Source organism: Sarcophilus harrisii, chromosome 5, assembly GCF_902635505.1.
Source record: "Sarcophilus harrisii chromosome 5, mSarHar1.11, whole genome shotgun sequence".
Taxonomy (NCBI): Eukaryota; Metazoa; Chordata; class Mammalia; order Dasyuromorphia; family Dasyuridae; genus Sarcophilus; species Sarcophilus harrisii.
The window spans coordinates 204,868,663-204,892,522 of NC_045430.1; the positions used below are offsets into that span (position 1 = coordinate 204,868,663).

Sequence of the window (23,860 nt, forward strand, 5' to 3'; positions counted from 1 at the left end):
AGCTCAAAAGCAAACAAAAATGAATGTTGAAAACTATCTTTACATGTAATTGGAAAAAAAAATAATATTAAGTGCAAAAATGAGGAATATTTTCCTGTAATGTCAAAGATGAGGACGGAGGTATTGTGAACTTAAGAGATGTTTCTATACACTTCAATTTTTAATCCTGACTTTTCTGAATAGTTTAAAAATTGATCAGTATGCCATTCTTGCTTTCTTTTTCTTTTCTTTTGATGAATATTTACCATTTGAGCTAGGCAGTGATGGACTTCTTTCAGATTTTTTGTACTTTTTACACATGCAAGGAATTGAAATAGAGATTGAATGATCTATCTTGTGTGCTAATCTCTTCATAATTGATGCAAAGAGAAGGGAAAGGGCTGTGGGTACTACCTAAAGAATGAAATCCAAGGTTGTAAAATCCTTGAATCCCACTGATTTTTTTCCATGCCTTTCTTTTCAGAGATCCTCAAAGCTTGGATCCTCCAGAAGTCAGCAATGCAAAACTCCAGTATGCAGGGTGGGGCCCTAAAGGTCAACAGTTGGTAAGCAAGCAAATTAAATAAAATGATGACCTTTTGGTTCAGTTTGTATTTATCTGGAAGTTCTGGAAGGATTTAATGACAGATTTGGAGGTTATCTCTTCAATTTCAGAGAAAATAGCATTTTTGTATTGCAAGTTGACCTCACTTTACATAATCAGCTTATTAAATCACCAACAAATAATAAAGTAAATCTTATTTTAAGTAGGGTTTGGCAGTGTAGCATATAAAATTGAAGGTCAGCCATGGTGTCACAAAGATGTGAGCACAAATCCTGCTTCTGACAGAGCTTTAAGATCATAAGCATGTCACTTAATCTCTCAATGACCCCAGCCAAGTCTGTACAATAATAAATATAGATGATTTACCAATCCGTATTAGTGAAAAAAATTTCATATTAGAAGTTCCCTACATAACAATTTGAATTTTTCCTACTCCCAATCTTTAAAATAAATGCACATATATACATGAATATTTATAAACCCTAATAAGAACTATTTATAAAATGAAACAAATTACTTGGTAATATAAGTAAGTAATCATTCTGTGATCTCTTCCCTGCATATGCAAGACTACTTAAAGAATTCTCACTAGTAATAATAGCTGCATTTCTCAAAGTTATTCCTATCTTGGTTAAACTTCAATTCTACAAAGGGATCTAGAATTCAAAAAGTAAGTTAACAGGATCTTAGGGTAGGGTTGGTTAGCATGAAGGATTTTTTAAGAGATCTGAATTGAACTGGTTGATTCATTGATTATTAGCTAAATGAACTAATTATTAATTACCCAGGGGGAAAAAAAGAAAGTCAATTTGAACCAAGGGGTACATTGTTTCCCTATGTGACCATTTAATATAAACTTTACTAAAATGGGGCTCCAGTGGAATGGACTACTAATGGAGATGGTGGAATTTCAGTTCATAGACATCATAAATTATTGGTTTAAGGAGTCACAGATAGAGATTGGTAAAAATCCTATGAAAGCTAAGCATACAACAATTGAAAAGTTAGAACTAAAAGTCGGAAGAGTCCAGGTCTATTTCAAGGAACTCATGCTACCAAAGTTGTATTGTTTGTGACTGGGTGAATTTTTATTTATTAGACTATAATGGGTCATCTCTCAGTCCCAACTATGATACAGATGATTTTCAGATGTTCTGTCTCATCCTGTAATTCCATCTGAAGAAATATTACTGATTCTGCAAAAGTAGGAGTCTGATGAGCAGACAGCAATACCTTTGTAGTATTCCATCATTCTGTGCTTCTGCACCTTTAAAAACTGGTGAAATAAACTGAATTTTTCAAGCTTTCTGTTCCTAAAATAGCACAAAATTGATCATTTCTGAAAGAACTACCTATGGGAACATATTAGATGGACTGTCAAGTATCTTTGGGGATTAAATTGTCTTATTTAATATTATCCCCTTTCCACCAGTACTGGATAAACCCTATATTGTGGGGTCATTTCAGAGAAGTAGGGGATTTGTATATGTCAAGAAGCCATTTTAGCTCTTACTGCAATCTAACTACTACCACAAGCTTGAGGAGCAGTGACAAGTATTTTGAAATTGCAACAGTCACATCATGTCCCAAAGAAAAAGGACTAAGCAGATAACCTAACTCCAGAGAGGGACTGAGTAAGAAATATCCATCTACCAACACAGCAATGTTGGGCTAAAGTTAATCCTGATAGGGTTCTATTCCTTATACAAATAATTATTCTTTAGTAGAAGATTCTTGAATATCTAAAATACTTTGAGGTTCAAGGGAATTAATATCTAAAAATGGAATTTATTGAGTTCTAATACAGGAGGGGATATGGGAAGAAATAGCCTTCTCTTCTTTCAATATACATCTGCACTTAACAGTGTCTGACACATAGTAGGTGATTAATAAGGACTTAGTTACTTCATAAATATTTATTGACTGATATCTTCCAGTGAACTCTGTCCCTATGTAGCTTGTAATCTGTTACATCATTGCATCTTATAGAATTACTGAATTTCTTTGTGTAGAAGAATGAAATATAACATCATGATTAGACATTTTTACTTCTTTGATCATAACAAAATAGAGATAAGGATAAGGGCTGGACTTCTGTCAGTGGAAATCTTCACCTTCTCTGAAACTTAGAATGTTAGAGAGTTACCTAGAGCTCTGAGAAGAAGACTCATACAGCACACATATGTCAGATACAGGACTAGAATACAGATCTCTTTGACTTGGAAGTCTCCATTATGTCACTCACTGTGCCTTGTAATACTGATTTTGGCCCTTCTGCTCTCTTCTGTATTATCAAAAGAATAATTACTCTCAGAATATTTATTTTATCCCCATGTTCACACAGTGTCATCTTTTATTGTTATAATTCAGTTTGGACTCTTTGTTGCTCTGTTTGGGGTTTTCTTGGCACAGTTACTGAAGTACTTTGTCATTTCCTTCTACAGCTCATTTTACAGATGAGGAAATTGTGGCAAACAGGATAAAGTGACTTGTCCAAGATCAGATAGCTAGCAAGTGTCTGAGGCCAGATTGGAACTTAAGAAAATGAGTCTTCCCCTCTCCAGACCCAGTATTCTGTCCACTATACCACCTAGCTGCCAGTGTTAACACATAAAGATGACACACAGCTCCTGCCTTTTAGAATATGAAATTTTAAAGGAAAAAATACAGAGGTAGGTAGGCTTCTAGGAAATTATCCTAAATTCAAAGGAGGAGAACCTATTTCTTTATTTCAATGAATTTTTAGGGGACAGAAGTAGGAGGGAATCATTTGCTAGATAATTCATAGAAATGGATGAAATGAGAAGTATGGAACATAAACAACAGAACAACAAGAAATAAAGGAATAAATAACACTGAGCAGACAGACACATCAATCTGATGAGGGCTTGAAAGTAGCCCACATAAAGTCAACTAATTAACTTATGAGACAGTAACAGTTCCCAATGTTTTATCCTGCTAGTCATTATAGTGCTGGGGCAAGGCCATTTTTTGCCCAAGAATCGGTATATGTGATTAGCAGGGCTGTGGCTCTGCCCAGTGTGTATGAGAAAGTCAAAGGACAGGAAAAAATTGGACCAATGTAGCTGGTCACTACAGCCCCTACATCAAAGTTGGAAATCCATCAATGTGTGAATGATCTGATTCAAGGACTAGGCAGGAAAATATTGTGTGAGTTCCTAAGCAGCTTTTCAAAAACCAAGGGAAGTCACAGTAGTCAGCATCAAGATAATAACATAGAAGCCAGATCTTGCCCAGAACAATGATGATTGGCTTCAGAAAATAACAGAGTAGTAGGTATATGATGGCTTGGTGCTCCACATACCTTCCCACTCAGTCCCAAGTAACCTGGTCTCTTTCACTTCTCTATGAATCAGACTGCCTTCTATCAGATGAGGGGGTCACAGCTAAAAAAGTCTCAGTGAAGCAACCATTCTCTACCAGATGGATCTCATATAAAATGTTGGTTTGTCATCCCAGAATCATAAAACTGAAAAGAACCTCAAAGAACTCAGCTTGCTTGTAGTAATCAGCATGCCTGTTTAAAGTCATAATATAATAGAGACCCAGAGTGGAATGACATCTTCCCTGATTTTTTTAAGGCTAACCCTGAACAAAACTGGCAAAATTTATCTTTGCCATTCTCCAGTTAGTCCTTTTAGCACTAGCTTTGCCATCTGAGCTTTCCCTTTTCTCTGCTGCCAACTCTTTGTGTCTGTAGGCAGTTGATCTCCCTCCCTATATTTCATTTGACTCATCTATAAAGTGGATAAGAATACAAGTTCACATTTCTTCTGATGCTTACTACCTATGCCAGCTGAGGCAAATCACTTCATTTCCTTGTGCCCATTTCCCCATCTTTAAAACAGGAATGTGATAGACAAAATCCCTTCTAGTTGTTAACCTGTGATGCATTAGCTACCTCCCCAACTCACAGTATTGTTGTAAAAAGGTTCTTTCTGTTTCTCAAAGTGCTATAGCAATTCAAGTTATTATTGTACATGGGGGAAAGAGAGATTTCTGAGCTGAAGTTTTTAGCTCTTTAATAACTATAGGAGCTAAGATGAACCAAAGAAGAGAGTTATTTCTTTGGGGGAATTTTATTGCTCTTGGCTTTTTTTGTATTGTTTTAGTTTAAAAATAAAAGCAATGCCCAAACAATGTGATATATTTCTTTTGCAGTAAAACAAACCTTTAAAAATGTAATAGACTTTAAGCAGTGCAGGTGGCCAAGAGTGTCAAAATAGAAATGGTTTTACTTGGTCTTATGATCATTTCTGTGCTGAAGCGTGAAATATTTGAAGGTGTAAAGTTATTGTTTTTTTTATTATAAAAAGATAGCAGATGTGGAGTAATTTTATTTTTTTCCCCAAGTGCAGTTCTTAGAGAGAAATTTGGCATGTCGACTGCATGGCTTAACTGCATGGGTCTGTTTCTGCAATCAATGATTGATTCTTTGGGTTTGTGTCAGTAAGATTTAACCACCTTCTGTAACCAAATGACTTTATAAGTTTGAGGGTAGAGAAGAAAACATAGATTTCAATCAACAATTTGTAGACTGGTCATCAGGCAGTCTATTAAATTGGATTTAGTTGATCCAGTCCACTAGGCTTGCTAGGGACCAGTGCTAGGCAGCTTTGGGAAATAAGTAACATTTGTATACTGATCTTTCCTTTTTTTTTTTTTTTTTTTTTGATGTCTTTTCTGGGTCACTGGTGCCCTTTTGGCACCTTCAGGCTGGCAGCTGGAACCTTAATTAGCAATTTTAATGTCAAAGGCAAATAATATAAAATATACCTTCCAATCAACATTTTAGGATAAAAATCAATTGAGGGAAAGGAGTAGAACCTGCTAGGGTTGGTCAGGAGCTCAGCTCATGAGTTGCCATGCCTTTTTAAATTAATTATCCTTGTTAAACAAAGGCAAAACTGAGTTCTTTCTTGCTATTGAAGGGGAGTAAATGCTGTCAAAACTCCCTAAATACTGATGCTCTGGGCCCAAACCCCAATCTTCCTGCCCTAGTTATGCCTGATGTCCAGTTAACAAGCAGTCAGTTGTAAGATTATCGAGTTGGAAAAGACTATATCAGGGGATTTCATTTTATAAAATGAGGAAACTCAGGCTAGAGAAGGTAAAATGATTTACCCAAGGTACATAACTATTAAGTATCCAAGGCAGGATTTTAATTCAGGGAGCAGGTCAGCTATCAAATGAGAGTGAGAGATAACAGAAGAATTCCCTGGGCAAAATTTTATAACATCCAAAGGAAGATCTCTCAGTAGATCTTCTGTTGAGGATTTATAAGAGGACATAGACAATAAGAATCAGATGTAGGAAGGCATAAATAGGGCTTGATTAGAACTGATGAGGGATTACTCACATAAACCAGATCATTGATCAACTGAGCTGTTATTTTTTTATTTTAATTGAATTTTTTTTCATTTCCACAACATATTCAAGGATAATTTTTCAACATTGACCCTTGAAAAACTTTTTGTTCCAATTTTCTTCCCCTTCTTCCCATCCCCTCCCCTAGATGGCAAGTAATCCAATATATGTTCAACATGGTAAAAAAAAATGTTAAAAAAATATATAGGCATATATATTTTGCTGCACAGGAAACATCAGATCAAAAAGGAAAAAAATGAGAAAAATAATATTCAAGCAAACTACAACAAAAAGAGTGAAAATGCTATGTTGTGATCTATACTCAGTTCCCACAGTCCTCTCTCTGGATGCAGATGGCTCACATCATCAAAAGACCACTGGAACTGGCTGAATCATCTCCTTTTTGAAAAGAACTATGTCCATCAGAATTGATCATTGTATAATCTTGCTGTTACTGTGTACAATGATCTCCTGGTTCTGCTCATTTCATTTAGCATCAGTTAATGTAAGCCTCCCCAGGTCTCTCTGAAATGATCCTGCTGATTATTTCTTATGAAACAATAATACTCCATAACATTCATATACCATAACTTATTCAGTCATTCTCCAGCTGATGGGCATCCACTCAATTTCCAGTTTCTTGCCACTACAAAAAGGGCTGCCAAACAGTTTTGCTCATGTGGGTCCTTTTTCCCCCTTTATCTCTTTGGACTATAAGCCTAGTAGAAACACTATTGAGTCAAAGGGTATGCACAGTTTGATAAATCTTTGGACACAGTTCCAAATTTAAGGTGTTATTTTTTTTAAATAAATATCTTATTTTCCTTCCAATTACATATTTAAAAAATATTTTTTTCTTAAATTTGGGCTTTTTTAAAGTTTTAAGTTCCAAATTCTATCCTTCCTTCCATTCTTTTATTTCCTCCCCTCTCCTTCCCTGAGATGGTAAGTAAACAGATATAGCTATACATAGGCAATCATGTAAAACATTTCCATATTGGTCATTTTGTACAAGAAGACTCAAACAAAAGAAAGAGAATGAAAGAAAATGAAAAATAGCATGCTTCAGTCTACATTTAAACAATATCAATTCTTTCTCTGAAGGCAGATAGTATGCTTCATTATTATTAGTCTTTTGGTATTGTCTTGCCTCATATTGCTGGAAAAGTCATTTACAATTCTTCATAAGATAAAATTGCTCTCACTATGTACAACATTCTCCTGGTTCTGGTTTCTTTACTATTCATCAGTTTGTGTAAGTTTTTCCAGGTTCTTCTGAAAACATCTTGTTTGTTATTTCTTGTGCCACGATAGTATTCCATTACAGTCATATAGCACAGTTTAACTGTTTCCCCATTGATGGGCATCCCTTCAATTTCTAATTCTTAGCCACCACAAAAATTTTGGTACAAATATGTCTTTTTTCTTTCTTTTTTTCTTTGTGGTTTTTTTTTTGTTTGTTTGTTTGTTTGTTTTAGCTGTCTTTGGGATAGAGACTTAATAGCAACTGGATCAAAGGGTATGCACAGTTTTATAACCCTTTAAACATAGTCCCAGACTGCTCTCCAGAATTATTGTATTAGTTCGCAACTTCATCAACAATGCATTAATGTCTAATATCTCCTCCAGCATCCACCATTTTCCTTTCTTGTCATAATAGACAATCTGCTAGTCAACTGAGCTATTACTTAATTGAAAAAACTGAAGCTGTTTAGCCTGAAGAAATATATATTTAAAGAGGATGATTAATGTCTTCAAATGTTTTGAAGGGTCCTTAAATGAAAGAGGGATTAGATTTTATTCTGATGGATCCCGGAGGGCAGAGTTTAAAACTATTGAATGAAAATTATAATGTAATCGTATAGATTCCTAACAATAAAAGCTGCCCAGGAATGGAAGGTGATGCACTCTTGAGGATAATACTAATCTGTCGATCAGAATTCTTGAGCAGCTACATGACTTTCTTGTCAGAACTATCTCTGAGGAGAGACCATGGCAACAAGAGTTTTTCTCCAGGCTCCAAAATTTAGAAGTTTCTGACAATACCAATACTCCTTCAGCATACAGTGACAATTGAGAATGAACCTGATTTATCAAGAATATTTAGACAAAATGGAAGTTGACCAGATAGATGGCAGTCCATCCTTACAGCACAGATGAGAATCTCTTCGGTCTGTCTCCTGTTTCCCCAATGGGAGCTTTGATGGCCTTCTTATGGTGACCTTAAGGTGTTCTAGTATCTTTTCTCCCTTAGGATCTTGCTTTCTGAAGTCCAAGATCTCTTCCCAAACAATCAATAAACATTTATTAAGCACCTATTACATGCCAGGCATGGTGCTAAGCACAGGAAAATAAGACAGTCCCTGTCCTCAAGGAGTTTATAATATAACAGGAGAAACAACATGCAAATTATGTATGGGATGGAGCACCTCAGTAGAATTTGGCTTAAAATTTGGATGTGAGGGAACATGAGGTGCTTGTCCTGGCTTTGCCAGATTTTTATCTCTCAGTCCTATGATCCATTCCAACTGTAAGATTGTATGGTATTTAATATACTGGTTTTATGTTCCCAATAATTACTAAGAAGATAAAATACATACCAAGCTGTTTATATGTTGTGTCTTAGAAATCTCATTGCTGAAGATATACCTAAGGAAATCAAAGACAGATAAAAGAGTTACCTACATAATAATAATAATAATAATAATAATAATAATTACTAGCATGTATATAGTGCTTTGAGGTTAACTAAATGATGGGCAAGTATTATTTCCTTTGATCCTCACAACAACCCTGGGAGGTTGATTGAATGATTAACCCGCTTTTCTCAAGGAGGAAACCAAGGCACAGATCGATCAGATGTTTTGCTCAGGATAACACAAGTTGTATGTATTTAAGGTTAGCCTTATTCCAGGTCTCATGCTTTATCCACTGTGCTTATACCTAATTGCCTATATATAGAACATTTTGTGGAAATGAAAATCTGTTAACACAGTAGAGAATGGATGAACAAATTGTGATAAATAAATGCAATGGGATATTATTGCTCAATAAGAAATTATGAATATGAGGAATTGAGAGAAACAGAAAGTCTTCATTGAACAGAAGCAGAGTGAAAGAAGGAAAACAATATGCACAATGACTACAACAACAATATTGGCTATAAAGGAATGAGTAGGAAACATACCTTTTCTTGGATAGCTGGTAAACTGTGCATGACCTTGTCAACTTTGTATCATATGTTTTTGCTTCACAAAGGAAGACTCACTGATTAGATGTGAAAAAAATGATTATTTCTTGCCCATATTAATAAGCAATTATTGAATTAGGAATAGTATTTTTTTTTACCTGCCTATTTCTTCATTCATTCTTTATTCACTCAGCCCCTAATAGGTTATTGAGCCATTGTTCATACATTAACTTTCTTTTAAATTTTTTTATGCCCCACCCAAGTAGGGGGAAGTCTTCTGTGTTCTACTTAGGCTTGGGATAGAGAGGGGAGGAGGGTAGATCCTTTATCTAGATTGCCTGGGACAGGGATAGTCTGGGAGTAAGGGTGACATAATCAGTGTCAGGTTCCCCAATCTTACATTAGAATAGGTCCACCTGTCATTATAATATCAATTCTTCTCATTGTTAACCTATCAGTTAATTGCCCCCTGCTTGAAACCTCAAGAAGCTGCCAAGATTTATATTTGGCTTGTGAGAGACAGCCAAATAACCATCCTTTTATTAATTATTCATTACCCAAAAATTAATCTCTCAGACCTTTTATATGTCACAGTTGGATATGGATCTAAAAAAGATTGTAATATAAAAATGAAGGCATCAGTCTCATTTATTTAAAAAGATGCAACGCAAAAACTCAGCACCGTATTGTCATTTTAGTTAATAGATCAGTAGTGTTAGATCTGCTTTTAGAGCAGAAAATTTGTTTTACTCTTGCAACCATATTTTAAGATAACTTGGTAGCATCTATTTTTCCTTCATCTATCCTGCCCCTTCCATTTGCCTGTCTTGACTCCTCACAACTGGAAGCTTTCACTGTCACTACTTCAATAGCAATAGGATGCCAGCTAGCTCCCCATAATTCTTGCTTATTTTCCTAGTTGCAATAGGTTCTACCCAAAATGTATGTAGGAACCTTGAGTGCTAAGTTTAGTTGTTCATGTTGATGCCTTTTTTCCCCTAAGGAAGACTTTTCAATCTGAGAATCACAACAAAGTGATGTCACCTGGAACTAACACAACCTGACAAGCACAACTCCCCTAATTAACCATCCCTTGCTCACTTGAAGTCATAGCTGTCAGACCAATTCAAACCCAAGCAAAAGGGCTGAACTGATAGCCCAGAGTCCAGACTCTTGTTTCTGGGACTAACTCAATCATTTGTTATTATTCTTCATCTTCTCTGGCCCTGAACTTATGGTTAGATTGGAGATACAGAAAAGGAATTTTTGTTTCAAGCATCACAGCCTTTCTTCTGCATCAGTAATTTTTCACACCCTTGTTATCTGACATTATCTCTTGAAAGGATGTTCAAATCAGTCAGGTAGCATTTACGTGAAAGGGCTTATTTTAGTTCGAGTTACACATGTTGACTCTTCATATTGAATTAAACAATCCTATTGAAAGTACTTTTGAAATCCATCCTCCCCCCACCCACCCACATACATACACACATCCCCCTCATCTTACCAGTGATCTGGCAGAACTCCTATCCACAGGATTTCTGCATAGTGTTAAAAAACATTTATTTACTTGGATGCTGGATTTTTTTTTTCTGTCCAGCAATTTATTGGCTAAAGAGTGATGGAGCCCAGTTGTACATCTTCCTAGAAGCTATATGTCTCATATTGTTGATACCCAAGGTATTTCTTCATTGTGCTTCTTTGGAGTCAGTTTTCTAGTTCAAAAAAGCCTTATTTAGGTGGAAATACTGATAGACTTGAAGTCAGAAGACCTAGATCTGAATGTTGGCCCTGACACTTATGAGTTGTCATTGTAGTTATAATGAGCTATAATTTTCTCATCTTGTAAAATGTGAAAGTGGTATTTAAACTAAAGAGAAAACATTAAATTTCTTTTTAAAGAAAAAGAGCAGAGAATACAAAAATTGCATGTAGCTATGAGATTGGGATGAAAATACAATTCAACAAAGGATAATGATGGTGATATTATTTCTGAAAAGCCAAAATGCATGGGCAAAGAGAACAAAGTAGACAAAAAGAAAATAGATGTTATCAGTGATGTCCATTTGCACTTTATTAAAAGATAAAGAGTGACACAGAACTCAAAATTCAGTTTGGGGCTAGACTGAGGCTTGGAGGGGCACAGCAGAGTCAGAGGGAACTTTGATATCTTGCTATGGCAAGATGCTGGACCAAGAGCAAGAGCAGAGAGGTCCTACCAGCTTTTAGCCAGTCTAGTACCAGGTTAAGGACAAATGATGGAAGTGAAGGTAACTTAATGATAATAGTGAAGGCAATTATATTTTGAATTTGAGTTTGGGGAGCCCTTTTAATTATCATCTAATACATCTTACAGCTGAAAGGAATCCCTATTATAACACATCCCACAAAGGGTTATCTAACCACTACTAAAGATCTTCAATGAAGGGAAACTTATTACCCTCAAAGCAGTCCATTCTATTTTGGGATAACTCTAATTTTTAAGAAGCTCAACTTTGAAATCTCACCTTCCTTGGAATGTGAAGCATTGAATAGTGACTATTATGCCCTGTGGAAGTCTTGTGTGTGCGTCAGGGAATGAATTGGGTTAATTCTCAACGGGTCCACTGAGATTCAGAACCAGTGTTCCTAGAATGCAAAAGTTGGCTACCCCTCACCCTTCCATGTGAGCCATATTTTTTCCAATGTAAATCTTTGCTCCTTCCCTGAGAAAGGGGTTTTCATTTAAATAGCAGTAGTATGTAAACTCTAAAATGAATACACCTTAAAACACTGAGTTAATTGCTCGCCCCTTAAAGCTTTTTCCCTTTGCCTCATTCAGCAAATGTCATTTGCATCAATATGATGACAGATGCAATTCTCTTTCCCTGATGTCTTCCCATAAGTTGTCTTCTAAATGCAGGGGATATGACCCTTATTAGGAGGCTGCATATTTTCTGCCCTTATGCTGTCCATCAGCCATCAACCAGTCTGACCACGAATGGGCTGCCTCTGGCCAGGCCACAAAATCTTTCTCCAATTACAAGCAGTAGATTGGGGAGAGGGGCGGAAGGACTGTTCAATCTTCATATTTCAAAGTCATTTTTCAAGGGCATTTAGCTTATACTATCTGACAGAAACAAAGGGTCTGGGGGAGCATTTGACTGAAGTTCACAAATCCAAATAAGGGAGGCAAATTGATCTATTTCCCAAACAAGTAGATTCTTCTATGGAACATCATATACATAGTGAGAATCGGGCCAAAATGACACCCCATTAATAACTTATAAAAGCATCTAATTAGTTAGGGTTAATTTGGTATTCATTGTAAGAACATTCATCATGGGTTCTGACGGCTGATGTTAGCCAAGAAATTAATAAGAAATTAATATTCCAGAGTTGGAAATCCCCTTATATATACCAAATAATAGATTGAGTCATATTAGTGCATGATTTAATAGCTCTACCAACTGTATCCTTCAAACTGAAGACATTTAATGCAATATGGTATCACTTAATGAACCTGTAGGCCTAAATCACTTCATACATAGATAGATCCATGTAAATAGATTGAGTTTAGTATGATGTATGGAAAATAGTGTTTAATAAATGTTTATTAATTGAATGAATCAATCTGGATAAAAGGGCAAGTATAGCATAGAACCATATAATGACTAATAGCAAATGACCAGTATAACTGAGCAGTGACTATAAGGAGGAGCTTCTTCACACCTACAAAGCTTTTTGATGGAAGACATACTGATTTCATAATGGAAGAAAGTTGTTATATTAATAATTCACATTTCTATAGAAGCTTTAGTTTTATTAAAACATTTTCTTTCTACTAGCCAGCAATATTATTGTTCCCATTTTACAGATAAGAAAATTGAAAGAGACACAGAAAAATTTAATTTTTAGACAAGAATCTCACAGTCAGAGAGTACCTAAAATAAACCTTAGATTTTTTTGACAAGACCAATGCTTTTTCATATCACTGTTATTTTTAATTAATTAAACTTTTAATTAACTAATTTCTTTCCCTTCCATCCTCATAGTATTAGAAAAAGAAAAGCAGAAATGAAACCTTATAGCAAATATACAGTCACACAAAACAAATGTCCATATCAGTTTTGTTCAAAAATGTGTGTCTGGTCTTCCATCTTAAGTTCATCACTCTCTGAGTCACGATTTCTATCAAAAGTTAGCCCTAAATAAGAAGGAAGTGGGAGAAATCAACTAATTAAGTATTCCATTGTTCCAATGGCTTACCTCTGTTGTCTTACAGGAATGAACGAAAGCCATAAGAAAATGATCCTTAGATCATTTGGGTGGAAGAATCCAGGGAACTTCTGAAGTCCTTCAATTCTTTGATTTCATAATGTTGACCAGTTACTATTAGTTCCCTAAACCCCTTTAATTTATAGTGTGTTTTATTTCCTACTTTGCTGCTTGGAAAAACTTAGAAAAAGCTAGAAGCTAAAATGAAAACAGTTTTGACCCAGGAGTCTTAAATCTAGTTGCCTGAATGGTCCATGACATAATACTCCTTTCCTCATCAGAGATTCTTTAATGCAATTGTGATTGAAACAATGTATTATTTCTTAAGAAGACTCTTATATCTAAGGATGCCCTACATAAGCCTTAGCAATATTAGGTTAGCAAATTTCAAGATGATTCATCAAGTGGAATTTAAAAGCATACTCAGAGTTCTGCATTAAGACTCCCTTAACTGATAAATTCTTTAGATAATGTTGCAAGGCAACGATAAATTAAAATAACTACATTAGACATTAGGATAGAAAAGAACTAACCACAGTTACATTTATGGCCTCAGGCAAAATCATTATCTTCAGTTCTGGCCTGAGGATATTGGACTGTCTCATTGGGTGGTTGGGCATTTGTCCAGTGGTCTGAGCCCTTTGGTCTTTTTTCAAGGAGAGTAAGGAAACACTAGTCACCTGATCCTCCAAATAGTTTTCTTGGCAGTCTGGTAATTATCATTTGCCTGGCCTATATTGTGAAATTTTCTCATCATCAGGGAAAGGATACTTGTTAAGGGCTTAAAATATTATAAGTAAATCCTTTAGTGATTCTGTGGCTTATATTTATAATATATAACAAAAACAATGGCAATCCATGATCTCTTTTTGTTCTGAAATCTTATAAATTTTATTATACAATTGATCTTAACACTTAATCTTATTATTGTCCTAAGAAACCTTGAACGATAGCTTGGGATTTATTTCTTTCTTAAGGACCATGCCGTAAACCTGAACCACTCTGCCTCTCAAAGATTGGCCAACAAAAGGTCCCAGACCAAGCTCTACTGGATCATTGTTTGAGCCTTGATTGCTTCAGAGTGAATGTAAACAGCAATTCTTTTTGTTTTGGCCAGAAACTCTGAAGATCTTCATCTCCCAGATTGATTTTTTTTTTTTTAGTAGATAGGGGAAAAAAAGTCTTTCTTTCCCTCTCAAACTGAGATCTGTTAAGTTCCCAAGCCATATCCAGTCATCCTGATCTATATCTGGCCACTGGATTCAGATGGCTCTGGAGGAGAATGTGAGGCAGGTAACTTTGCACAGCCCTCCCTCACTTAAATCCTACTTACTTGTGTGTCATGGCATTTCCTCCCTGATGTCATGATCATCTTGAAGACAGAAGAACAAACAACCATAATGTTTATAGTTTCTCTCTCCTGCTAAACTAGAAATTCCTTGAGGGCAGGAATGATGAATACTATAGTGGAAAGAGTGCTAGATTTAGGAGATCCAATACTCATATTCAACTCCCAGCTGTGTGAGTTGGGCTGCATGGAATGGCAGGAAAGAATGGTAGATTGGAAGTCACAAGACCTTGGTTCAGATTTTGCCTTGACATCTTAATAACTATGACCCCTGGCAAAGTGTGTGTTATTTTAGCCTCACATTCCTTATTTCCAACGTGGAAATAATAATAGTATCACCTTCATATATGCATGAGGAACAAATGTAGGTGAAATGTAGCCCTCAAAACTCAAATATAAGGGACTCAATTTCTTTTCCTGTAAAATGGGAGGGATTGGAGTAGATGATCAAAGAAGGTAACTCATATAAGCTATTACTATGTGTCATCCTGGACAATCAGTCAACCAAGTTGCATTTATTGAATGCTTGTTATGCATGTATCCAACCTCATATTCTAATGGAGGACACTATCTACATATATGTGTACATATATGTACCCATATACACATATGTAAATATACATCTATGTGTATATACAAACACATATACATTATCTATATATGTGTGTGTGTGTGTGTGTGTATATATATATATATATATATATATATACACACAAAGTAGTTCAATACACAATATTTTGAGAGAAGGATACTAGTAATTGGAACACCTAGATGGTTCAATAGAACACTGGTCTTGAAATCAGGAAGACTCATTTTCTGTCACTAGTCATCTAACCTGTGAGAATAACTCAACTCTGTTTTCCTCAGTTTCTTCATCTGTAAAATGAACTGGAGAAGGAAATGACAAACCACTTCCATATCTTTGCCAAGAAAATCCCAAATGGGTCATAGTCAGATGTGATTGAAATAAATAACTGAACAATTGAATTTGTCATTGGAATTATCAGAAAAGGCTTCATGAAAAAGCTAATTTATAAATTGAATTTTCTCAAGAAAAATGAGAGACTCTAGGAGGCTAAGGTGAAGAGAAATACAACAAAATGAATACAATGTGGTTATAGGGCAGCAGTAGCTGGAGTAGATAGAGGAAGGAGCAGATCAGCAAAGTCATTTGAGTTTAGAATGCTAGCCTGATTATTTCATAGTCATTAGAATAAAGATAGAAATTGTATATGTAACTTTACTGATATGAGGAACTCCTGGATGAAGAGACTTCATACACTAATGCAGATTGACACCTTCTTTGAAGTTTAGTCTTAGAACTGTCCGGAGCACTGAGTGCTTATGTGGCTTGCCCTGGATCCCATAGCTAATAAGTATAAGACAAAGGACTTGCACCTAGATCTTTTCTGTTTTCAAGACCCATGAGATATAAATAAGGCAGATTATTTTTACAGCTGTAAAATACTATTCAAAGATAAGTTTGTTGCTCTCTTTTTTGAGAACACACAGTGGCAACCAGAAAATAGGTATTCAATACACCCTTTAAAAAAAATGAAAGCAAGAAATAATAGGGTAAAATTAAATGCCATATTCAAACATTAACTATATAGAATTCAAGGAAACTGGCCTCTAATGCTTAAAATGAAAGAAGAAGACAGAGAAGGAGGCGGGGGAAGCAGCTTGGCATAATGTATAGAGTGCTACAAGGACAATCACAAAGGAGTTTGAATCCCACCTCAGATACTATGATCAAGATGAAGGCAGAACCTCAATCATCTCATCTGTAGCATTAAGTAAATGATAACCTCTATGACAGGGTTGTTATGAGAAAAGGACTTCTGAAAATTCTAAAGTGCTTTAGGGGGGCAGCTAAGTGGATAGAATGCCAGCCCTGCAGTCAGGAAGACTCATCTTCCTGAGTTCTAATCTGGCCTCAGGCACTTCCTAGCCATATGACCTGGGGAGGTCACTTGACCCTGTTTAACTCAGTTTCCTCATCAGTAAAATGAGTTGAAGAAAACAATGGCAAACTACCCCATTATCTTTGCTAAGAAAACACCAAACGGGGCCACAAAGACTCAAAAACAACTAAACAACAACAAAGTGCTGTATAAATGTTCCTTATTATTATAGCCACAGGGATAAATATTAGCCTACATAAGAATAATACAGAAAATGATGGTGCACAATTGTAAATAATTTTGCAATATTTTTATATCTCCTGAAAAATAAATGCTGCATGCTATCATAAAAAGTGTATCAACTGGCTTCCAAAACTTATCCATCATCAATTCTCTGCCCATACTATAGCCTACCTGATTCATGTCCTTACTGTCTTTCTTCTCTCTGATTTAGACCTTTGCAATAATCTCCTAATTGGTCTTGTCTTCATTCTATACTCTCTCAAATCTATTTTATTGTCATACAAGGAGGCTCCCTAGTATACTGTGTGGGTCATAAGAGAAAACATCTGTTAGTGAAGCAAACAACCAAGCAACGAAGAAAGGAAGATAGATAAACTTATTATTAGTATTCTCTCTTGAATTTCAAATATGCAGATAATGCTTGTGACATCACAGTCAATCTTAAATTAAGCAACAGTAAAATAACAGAAAGGAAATGTTAGAGTGCAGTGAACATGTATTGATTTAATTAAACCAATTTCCACTGTAACAAGAAAAACTCAGTCTATTCTCTTCATTCAACTGAGGTACATGATCACTGAAAAGATCTGGAGTTATTGAAATGCCCTCCAAAATATTCCATTTGCTATTTCCTATAAATCTAATCACTAAAAGGCATGGTACATTACGAACATGTTTCACCTTTGCTTTCTTTGAAATTCCTTTGTGTTATTACATTACAGGATTAGTTAATGGCAAAATTTCCCAACCTTGAAGAAATGAATGGTAAAATAATAACAATAATTTCCATCAATTGTAAAATGAGTGGGTGAATGATATCAAGGAGTTATAAGATGCCCTTCTAGTTTTGTATATGGAAGTACCCTATCAGAGCATCTCATATTTCTCAGCCTCTTTTAATCCTTCTTCTATGAAGATTAAACCAATGAAATAAGATGGCTCCATTTTTAAATGTTATGACACCAAGTATATAAACATCCTCAGGAAATGCTGTACTTAATAGTAATGCTTTAATTTGATTTCCTCAGAAAAGAAATCCTAGAAATTGGATATCTAATCTCATCTTATGATTGGAAAAAGACTTCAAAAGTCATTTAGACCATTTAGTACACAAGCAGGCAACCCCACTATAATGTTCCCAATCATCAGTCTTCTATTTGAGAAAATCCATGGATTGTGAATCTAAATAGTTCTACTTTTGAAGAGTTCTACATTTTAAAGCTTTTTTCCCTAGTTGTTTGGGTTTGAGTTTGGATTTTTGGTATTCAATGGATACAGGGTATCCCAAAAGTATTGGTGTAGTTTTAAGATTCCAAGCTTAGAACTACACCAAGGCTTTTGGGACACCTTCATTATACCTTTGAAGTGTATTAAGCTATTACTTCTTATTCTGCCCTCTGTAATCAAGTTAAAACAAGTCTGATCTCTTTTCCCTAGGTGAAATTTTCAAATATTAAATACTAAACTGGCCTAGTCCTTTTAAACAACTTTTGTATTCCTTGGTTTCAGTGAGGCAATGTTTTAGGTGGAACTTCCAGTTTTGTGTTGTCCACAGATTTAATGAGCATGCTGTCTATTCCTTTGTTTGAGTCACTGATAAAAATGTTTAAAAGGACTAGATCTCACACAAGCCACTACGTCATTCTACTAGGGACCATTCTCCAAATTGGCATCAATCCATTAATCACCACTCTTTGAGTTCATGTGTTCAACCTATTTTGAATCCAATTACATGTATTGTTATTCACTTTATATCTTTCCATCTTGTCTACAAGCACATCATAGAATACATAGATGGTAGATAGTTGGCACATTGAGAACGCCAATAGGATGATCTACATTCAGATATGGTTACAGAGATTTGCTAGTTGTGTGATGAGTTTCTTACTTGTGGGCAAGTTAATAAATCTGTTACCTCAGCTTTTTCATCTGTAAAATGGGAGACATGATAGCACATACTCTCAGAATTATGGTGAGGATCAAATGAAGTAATAATTGTAAAGTATTTAGCACAGTACCTGATACATTGTAAGTACAATATAAATGTTAGTTACTATTATTATTATACTAGCAAATGACTTGCTGAAATCAGATATGCTATGTTTGTAATATTTCTCTGAACTATCAGTTCATAATCCTCTCAAAAAATGGACATTAGATTAATCTGGCATAATTTTTTTTCCCTGATGAACCTATTAGGCCATACCAATCACTGCTTCCTTTTCTACTAGCTCACAAACTATCCTATTAATAATATATTCTAGAAGCTTATTAGGAATCAAAATCAAACTTACCAAACTACAGTTTAAATAATCCATTTATTTTTTTAGGATTAGAGATATTTTTCCATGTCTAGGCTTCTGGCACATCTCACATTTTCAACAGTTGTTTTTTTTTTAGAAGTTAGAAAATTTGCCTCTTCTTATGAATATCACTAGGGCTTTTTGGTTGGTTGATTGGGTTTTTTACTCAATGTATTTCTATACAGATATCTGGGTCTATGATTATTATTGCTTCTTCTTCTTTACTGGATCATTTTACGGTTCCTCTTTTCTCTATGTTGTATCAAATACATTGTGTTGTCTATTATATGGGGAGTTTATAAACAGTTTTTCCTTCCCCCTTTTTTTTTCTAATTTAAACCACTCTTGGTTAGATCTGTAGATCATTAATAGCTTATTCTTCTTGGATCTCATAAGATGTATTTTATTCCTGACCAAAGACTTGTCATTTCCATATATGAAGACCCAGTCTGAAAACTCAAATAGTCATTTCTAGTAATATGTTCTTAATTAGATAATCATTTCTGATATCCTCCTTTCTTTTCTAACATCCCTAACTTTCATTTGGCAGCAATGATTTCAAAACAAAACTAACAAACTCTCTTGCTCTGTTCCTAAGCGGTTCAGTTTTTTGCCTAGGACTTTTTTTTTTTAAATCTCTGATTTAATGAATTGTCAACAGAATTAAATAAACAAACATAAGATAAAGTATAAAGTTTTATATAACACCTTAGCTTTGAAAATAATATCAAATTAACAGGTAACAAAACAAAAGGTGAGAGGGACAAATTTTATTTTATCTAATTACTGATGACCCTGAAGTTATAATATTGGCTTTTTTGTTGTTTTTAAATTTAGTTTATATATATATATACAACTCTAATTCTGCTTTTCTCACTCACTTTCTATCATTTCATGTCTTTCCATATTGCTTTGTATTATTTGTTATAGTCATAATACTTCATTTCATAAATATAACCTAATTTTTAGCCATCTTCCATGCACTACATATATACATTATTTCTATTTTTGCTATTTCAAATAAAAGCTATACATATATTATATAACACATTATATATAACCAGTGTATCTTTTATTCCTTTTTAGAATATTTTACTCTATGATATTATTTTTGTTGTATTTTAGGATATGATATTTTAGGAACCCTAGCAATGCAATCCCTGGATGAAAGAATGTGATCCATGATGTGACTAATTATATTTTGTCATATTGCTCCCCAGAATATTCACATCAAACTCGAATACCACCATTAGCTTAAATTTTCCTAATTCCTACAAATGTTGTCTAAGATCCTTCTCATACTATTAATTGTTCATATTTGATGAGTCTGAGGAAGTTCTTCATCATATCACTGGAAGACAGTATATCTCTTTATTCATTTCATGCTAATACATGACCATCTTTTTGGCAAATTTACAATTGGCAATTTTTCAATTGGCATGCTTCCTTCCTATGGCTCTTCATCTTTATACCATTGATCATAGGAAATGACCTTCTTCTCCAGGAATGCTCATCCATGTTTTGTGGAAACAATTTCAAACCTTCTAAAGATTATCAGTAATTCATTATGCTTCAGAGCCATGGAATTTGGGCTCCCAGGTTTAGAAGGGTTATCAGAGATTGTTGAGTTCAGTCTATACTTTTGTTTTGTCCCTTCTTACTCCATGTCACATTCTTCTATCTTTCATCCTCCTAATACAGGTTTGGATTCCCCTCTGCCTCTTTACCAACATTATCCTTTATTCTCTCCTTGAATGTACATTGCCTATTCTTTCAAGTAATATCTGTTTTCTTTTTTTTAATAAAGCATTTTATTTTCAAAAACACATATATAGGTAGTTTTCAACATCATCTTTGCAAAACCTTGTATTTTAAATATTTTTTCTCCCTTCCCATCAATGGCAAATAATCCAATATGTGTTAAACATGTGCAGTTCTTCTATACATATTTCTACAATTATCATACTGCACAAAAAAAATCAAATCAAAAAGGAAAAAATGAGAAAAAAACAAAATGCAAGCAAACTGCAATAAAAAAGTGAAAACTATGTTGTGATCCACATTCAATTCCCACAGTCCTCTCACTAGGTTCATATGACTTTCTCCATCACAAAACTATTGGAAATGGCCTGATCTCAGTTTTCTTTAATGAGCCAGAAAGAAGAAAAGTATTTTGAGAGCCTTTTTACTTTCTCCTCTAGCTAGAAAACAATGTATTTTAGTGTACATGTATTTGCTGTTTAGTGCTAAGATAAAAATAAATGTAGCACATTCTCTCCAAGCCACCAAGACATTCTTGGGTAGTATACCGAGGAGACTAACTGAGAAAACTGAAGTCTAATCCTAGCTGTTATATCTTCTGTCTTTGGGCAAATTACCCAAATTCTGAATCTCAATTTTTTCATCTATAAACTGGGATGGTAATAATTATCCTATTTACTCAAAAAGGTTTTTGTTATGTCAGTGTTTTATAAACATTACAAATATGAGCTATTATAATATCCTTTACATTAGCTAAAATTGAGTCACTTAGTTCTCTGTCATTGTTGCTTTCAACTGCCACATTAAACTATCCGAAAAAAAAGTAAATTGTTAACTACTGAAAGAACAGAATAACATAATAGGAAGAGCTGAATTGTGGTGCTGGCTTGGAACTATCTAAATGGATAAAGTGTACACTTTTTTTGGTGGTCAAGGTCCACATCTATATGAGAGGAATAATTGTACCTGTCTCATGTCATAAGTTTTCTATGGTGATTAAATTACTTTATATAAGTTCTTTGAAGGTATCAAATCATCTTAGAGATGTATGCAGTGTTTTTACTTTTTTCATGTGCACAAATGTCCCTAACAAAATAAGATGTCTTTTGGTGTTTATCCTTACCTCTTATTAATGCCATGTCTTTATTTTTCTCACTTGACTATCCCTGAGGATACAAGTAGAAAGCTCAACATTCACCTAACTGATGTTTTAATCTAAAATCTTTGCTCTTCCTAAAAGTGAGTTGTCAACATGGAAAAGAGCTTAATAGACATGAAAACTCACTTGGGAAATATTTTGCTTCTCTGTAATAGACTAGATCATTAAGGCCTCAGGCATTTCAAAGGAAACCAATGGTCTGATTTTTTGTTGTTGTTCTCTATTTGAAGAAATGATAAGCCTGCCATAATTGTGCCAGTTGAATTGAAAACAATATTGACATACTATGAAAAATAGAAATCAGATGAATGGCATAAAATAGATTTTAAAATTAATAAAATCAGAAGGAAAAGATATCCTTAATTAAAAGAGAAACTCTGAAAGAACTCTTTAAACAATTTGCTATATGTTCTTAAGTTAGCTATCATCTTTTATTATTTTTCAATTTTGAGTAGAAGAGAAGGTATATTTGATACAGGGAAAACAAATTCATTATGGGGTCTACACATTATTATGTAGGCTGAAATCTTCTTGCTGGGTCTACACTTTGGGAAGTTATACCTTCCTGAATCCATTGTTGTACTGGGACTAAGTGAATTTGATTGTTGGGAATTAGAAAATAGTTCTTTACTATCTGATAATAAACAAGAACTGAGATGTCTTATTCTTACATTTATTACCCATTTTATCTTGGGTAAAGCAGAGCCAGATGACATAGTAACCTAAAGTCAAAAAACTCATCTTCCTGAGTTCCAATTGGCCCCAGAAACTTACTCATTTGTAAAATGAATTATAAAAGGAAGTGTCAAATCACTCTAGTATCTTTGTGAAGAGTACTCTAACTGGGGTCACAAAGAATCAGATGAATGAAATAAATGAGCAAAAATTGTTTTAAGTGCTTTACAAACATTATCTCAATTGATTCTCACAACAACTTTGGAGATAGGAGCTATTATTATCCTTGTTTTACTGCTAAGGAAACTCAGGTTAAGTGACTTGTGCAGAATCATATAGAGATTCATAAAATATTATTTAAATGTGAGCTAAATTATCACTAATAATTCATCTTTGTTTTTGCTTTCCCATATAGATATGTAAAGTCCACCTATAAATTGCCAGCTTCTTCCCCAGCAAGCAGATCTAGTGAGTTGGACAACTTTTTTTAAATCCTCAGCCACTAGATCTCACCTCCTTTTGTGATTTATTTGTTCATTTTAAGGATAGCCGTTTTAATTTGATTTCCTAAAGATACTAAGGATTCTGGGAAGCACATAGTATAACTTATCTTAATTCCCCATTCACTCAAGATAGATAACCCCAGCCCCTATGGGACACTGAAGTTTTAGGTATCTTAGCATGAAGCATTAACAGTATTCCTTGAGGATTCTAAGTTGTGTCATACTGAATAGAGTCAGAGAAGGGTAGGTAGTGCAGACAAGCAAAGAAATTATCTAGTACTTCCTTGGTTTTAGTTTTCAAAAAACTCATCTTTTCCAAGCCCAAATAAATAAATAAATAAATTTACTGGCTTTCCCTTAAGAGAATGAATTTAGAAGATACATTCCAGGAATTGAAGTGCTTCTGTAAGTACATTCTCCTTATGTTTATACAATCAACCCATAATGTAAAAGTGCCTTTTGTCTTCTCTCCCCACATGTAGTCTGAAGGACTCTACAACATCTTTACTTTGAGCTAAAGAAATGGCAGCTATAATTTTGATTGCAAATTGTAAGAGGTGCCATCATTTTCTATTTCTATAGAGA

General features: G+C 34.5%; 1 protein-coding gene across 5 annotated transcripts in view; it reads left to right on the forward strand.

The window, feature by feature from the left end:
• Nucleotides 1–23,860, forward strand: part of DPP6 (dipeptidyl peptidase like 6) — a 1,318,691-nt gene that overhangs the window by 1,045,714 nt on the left and 249,117 nt on the right. For all 5 annotated transcript variants that reach the window (XM_031941254.1, XM_031941257.1, XM_031941253.1 and 2 more), the window contains exon 7: nucleotides 464–545. In XM_031941254.1, coding sequence (XP_031797114.1) covers nucleotides 464–545 — 82 coding nt within the window. The remainder of the gene's footprint in view (nucleotides 1–463; nucleotides 546–23,860) is intronic.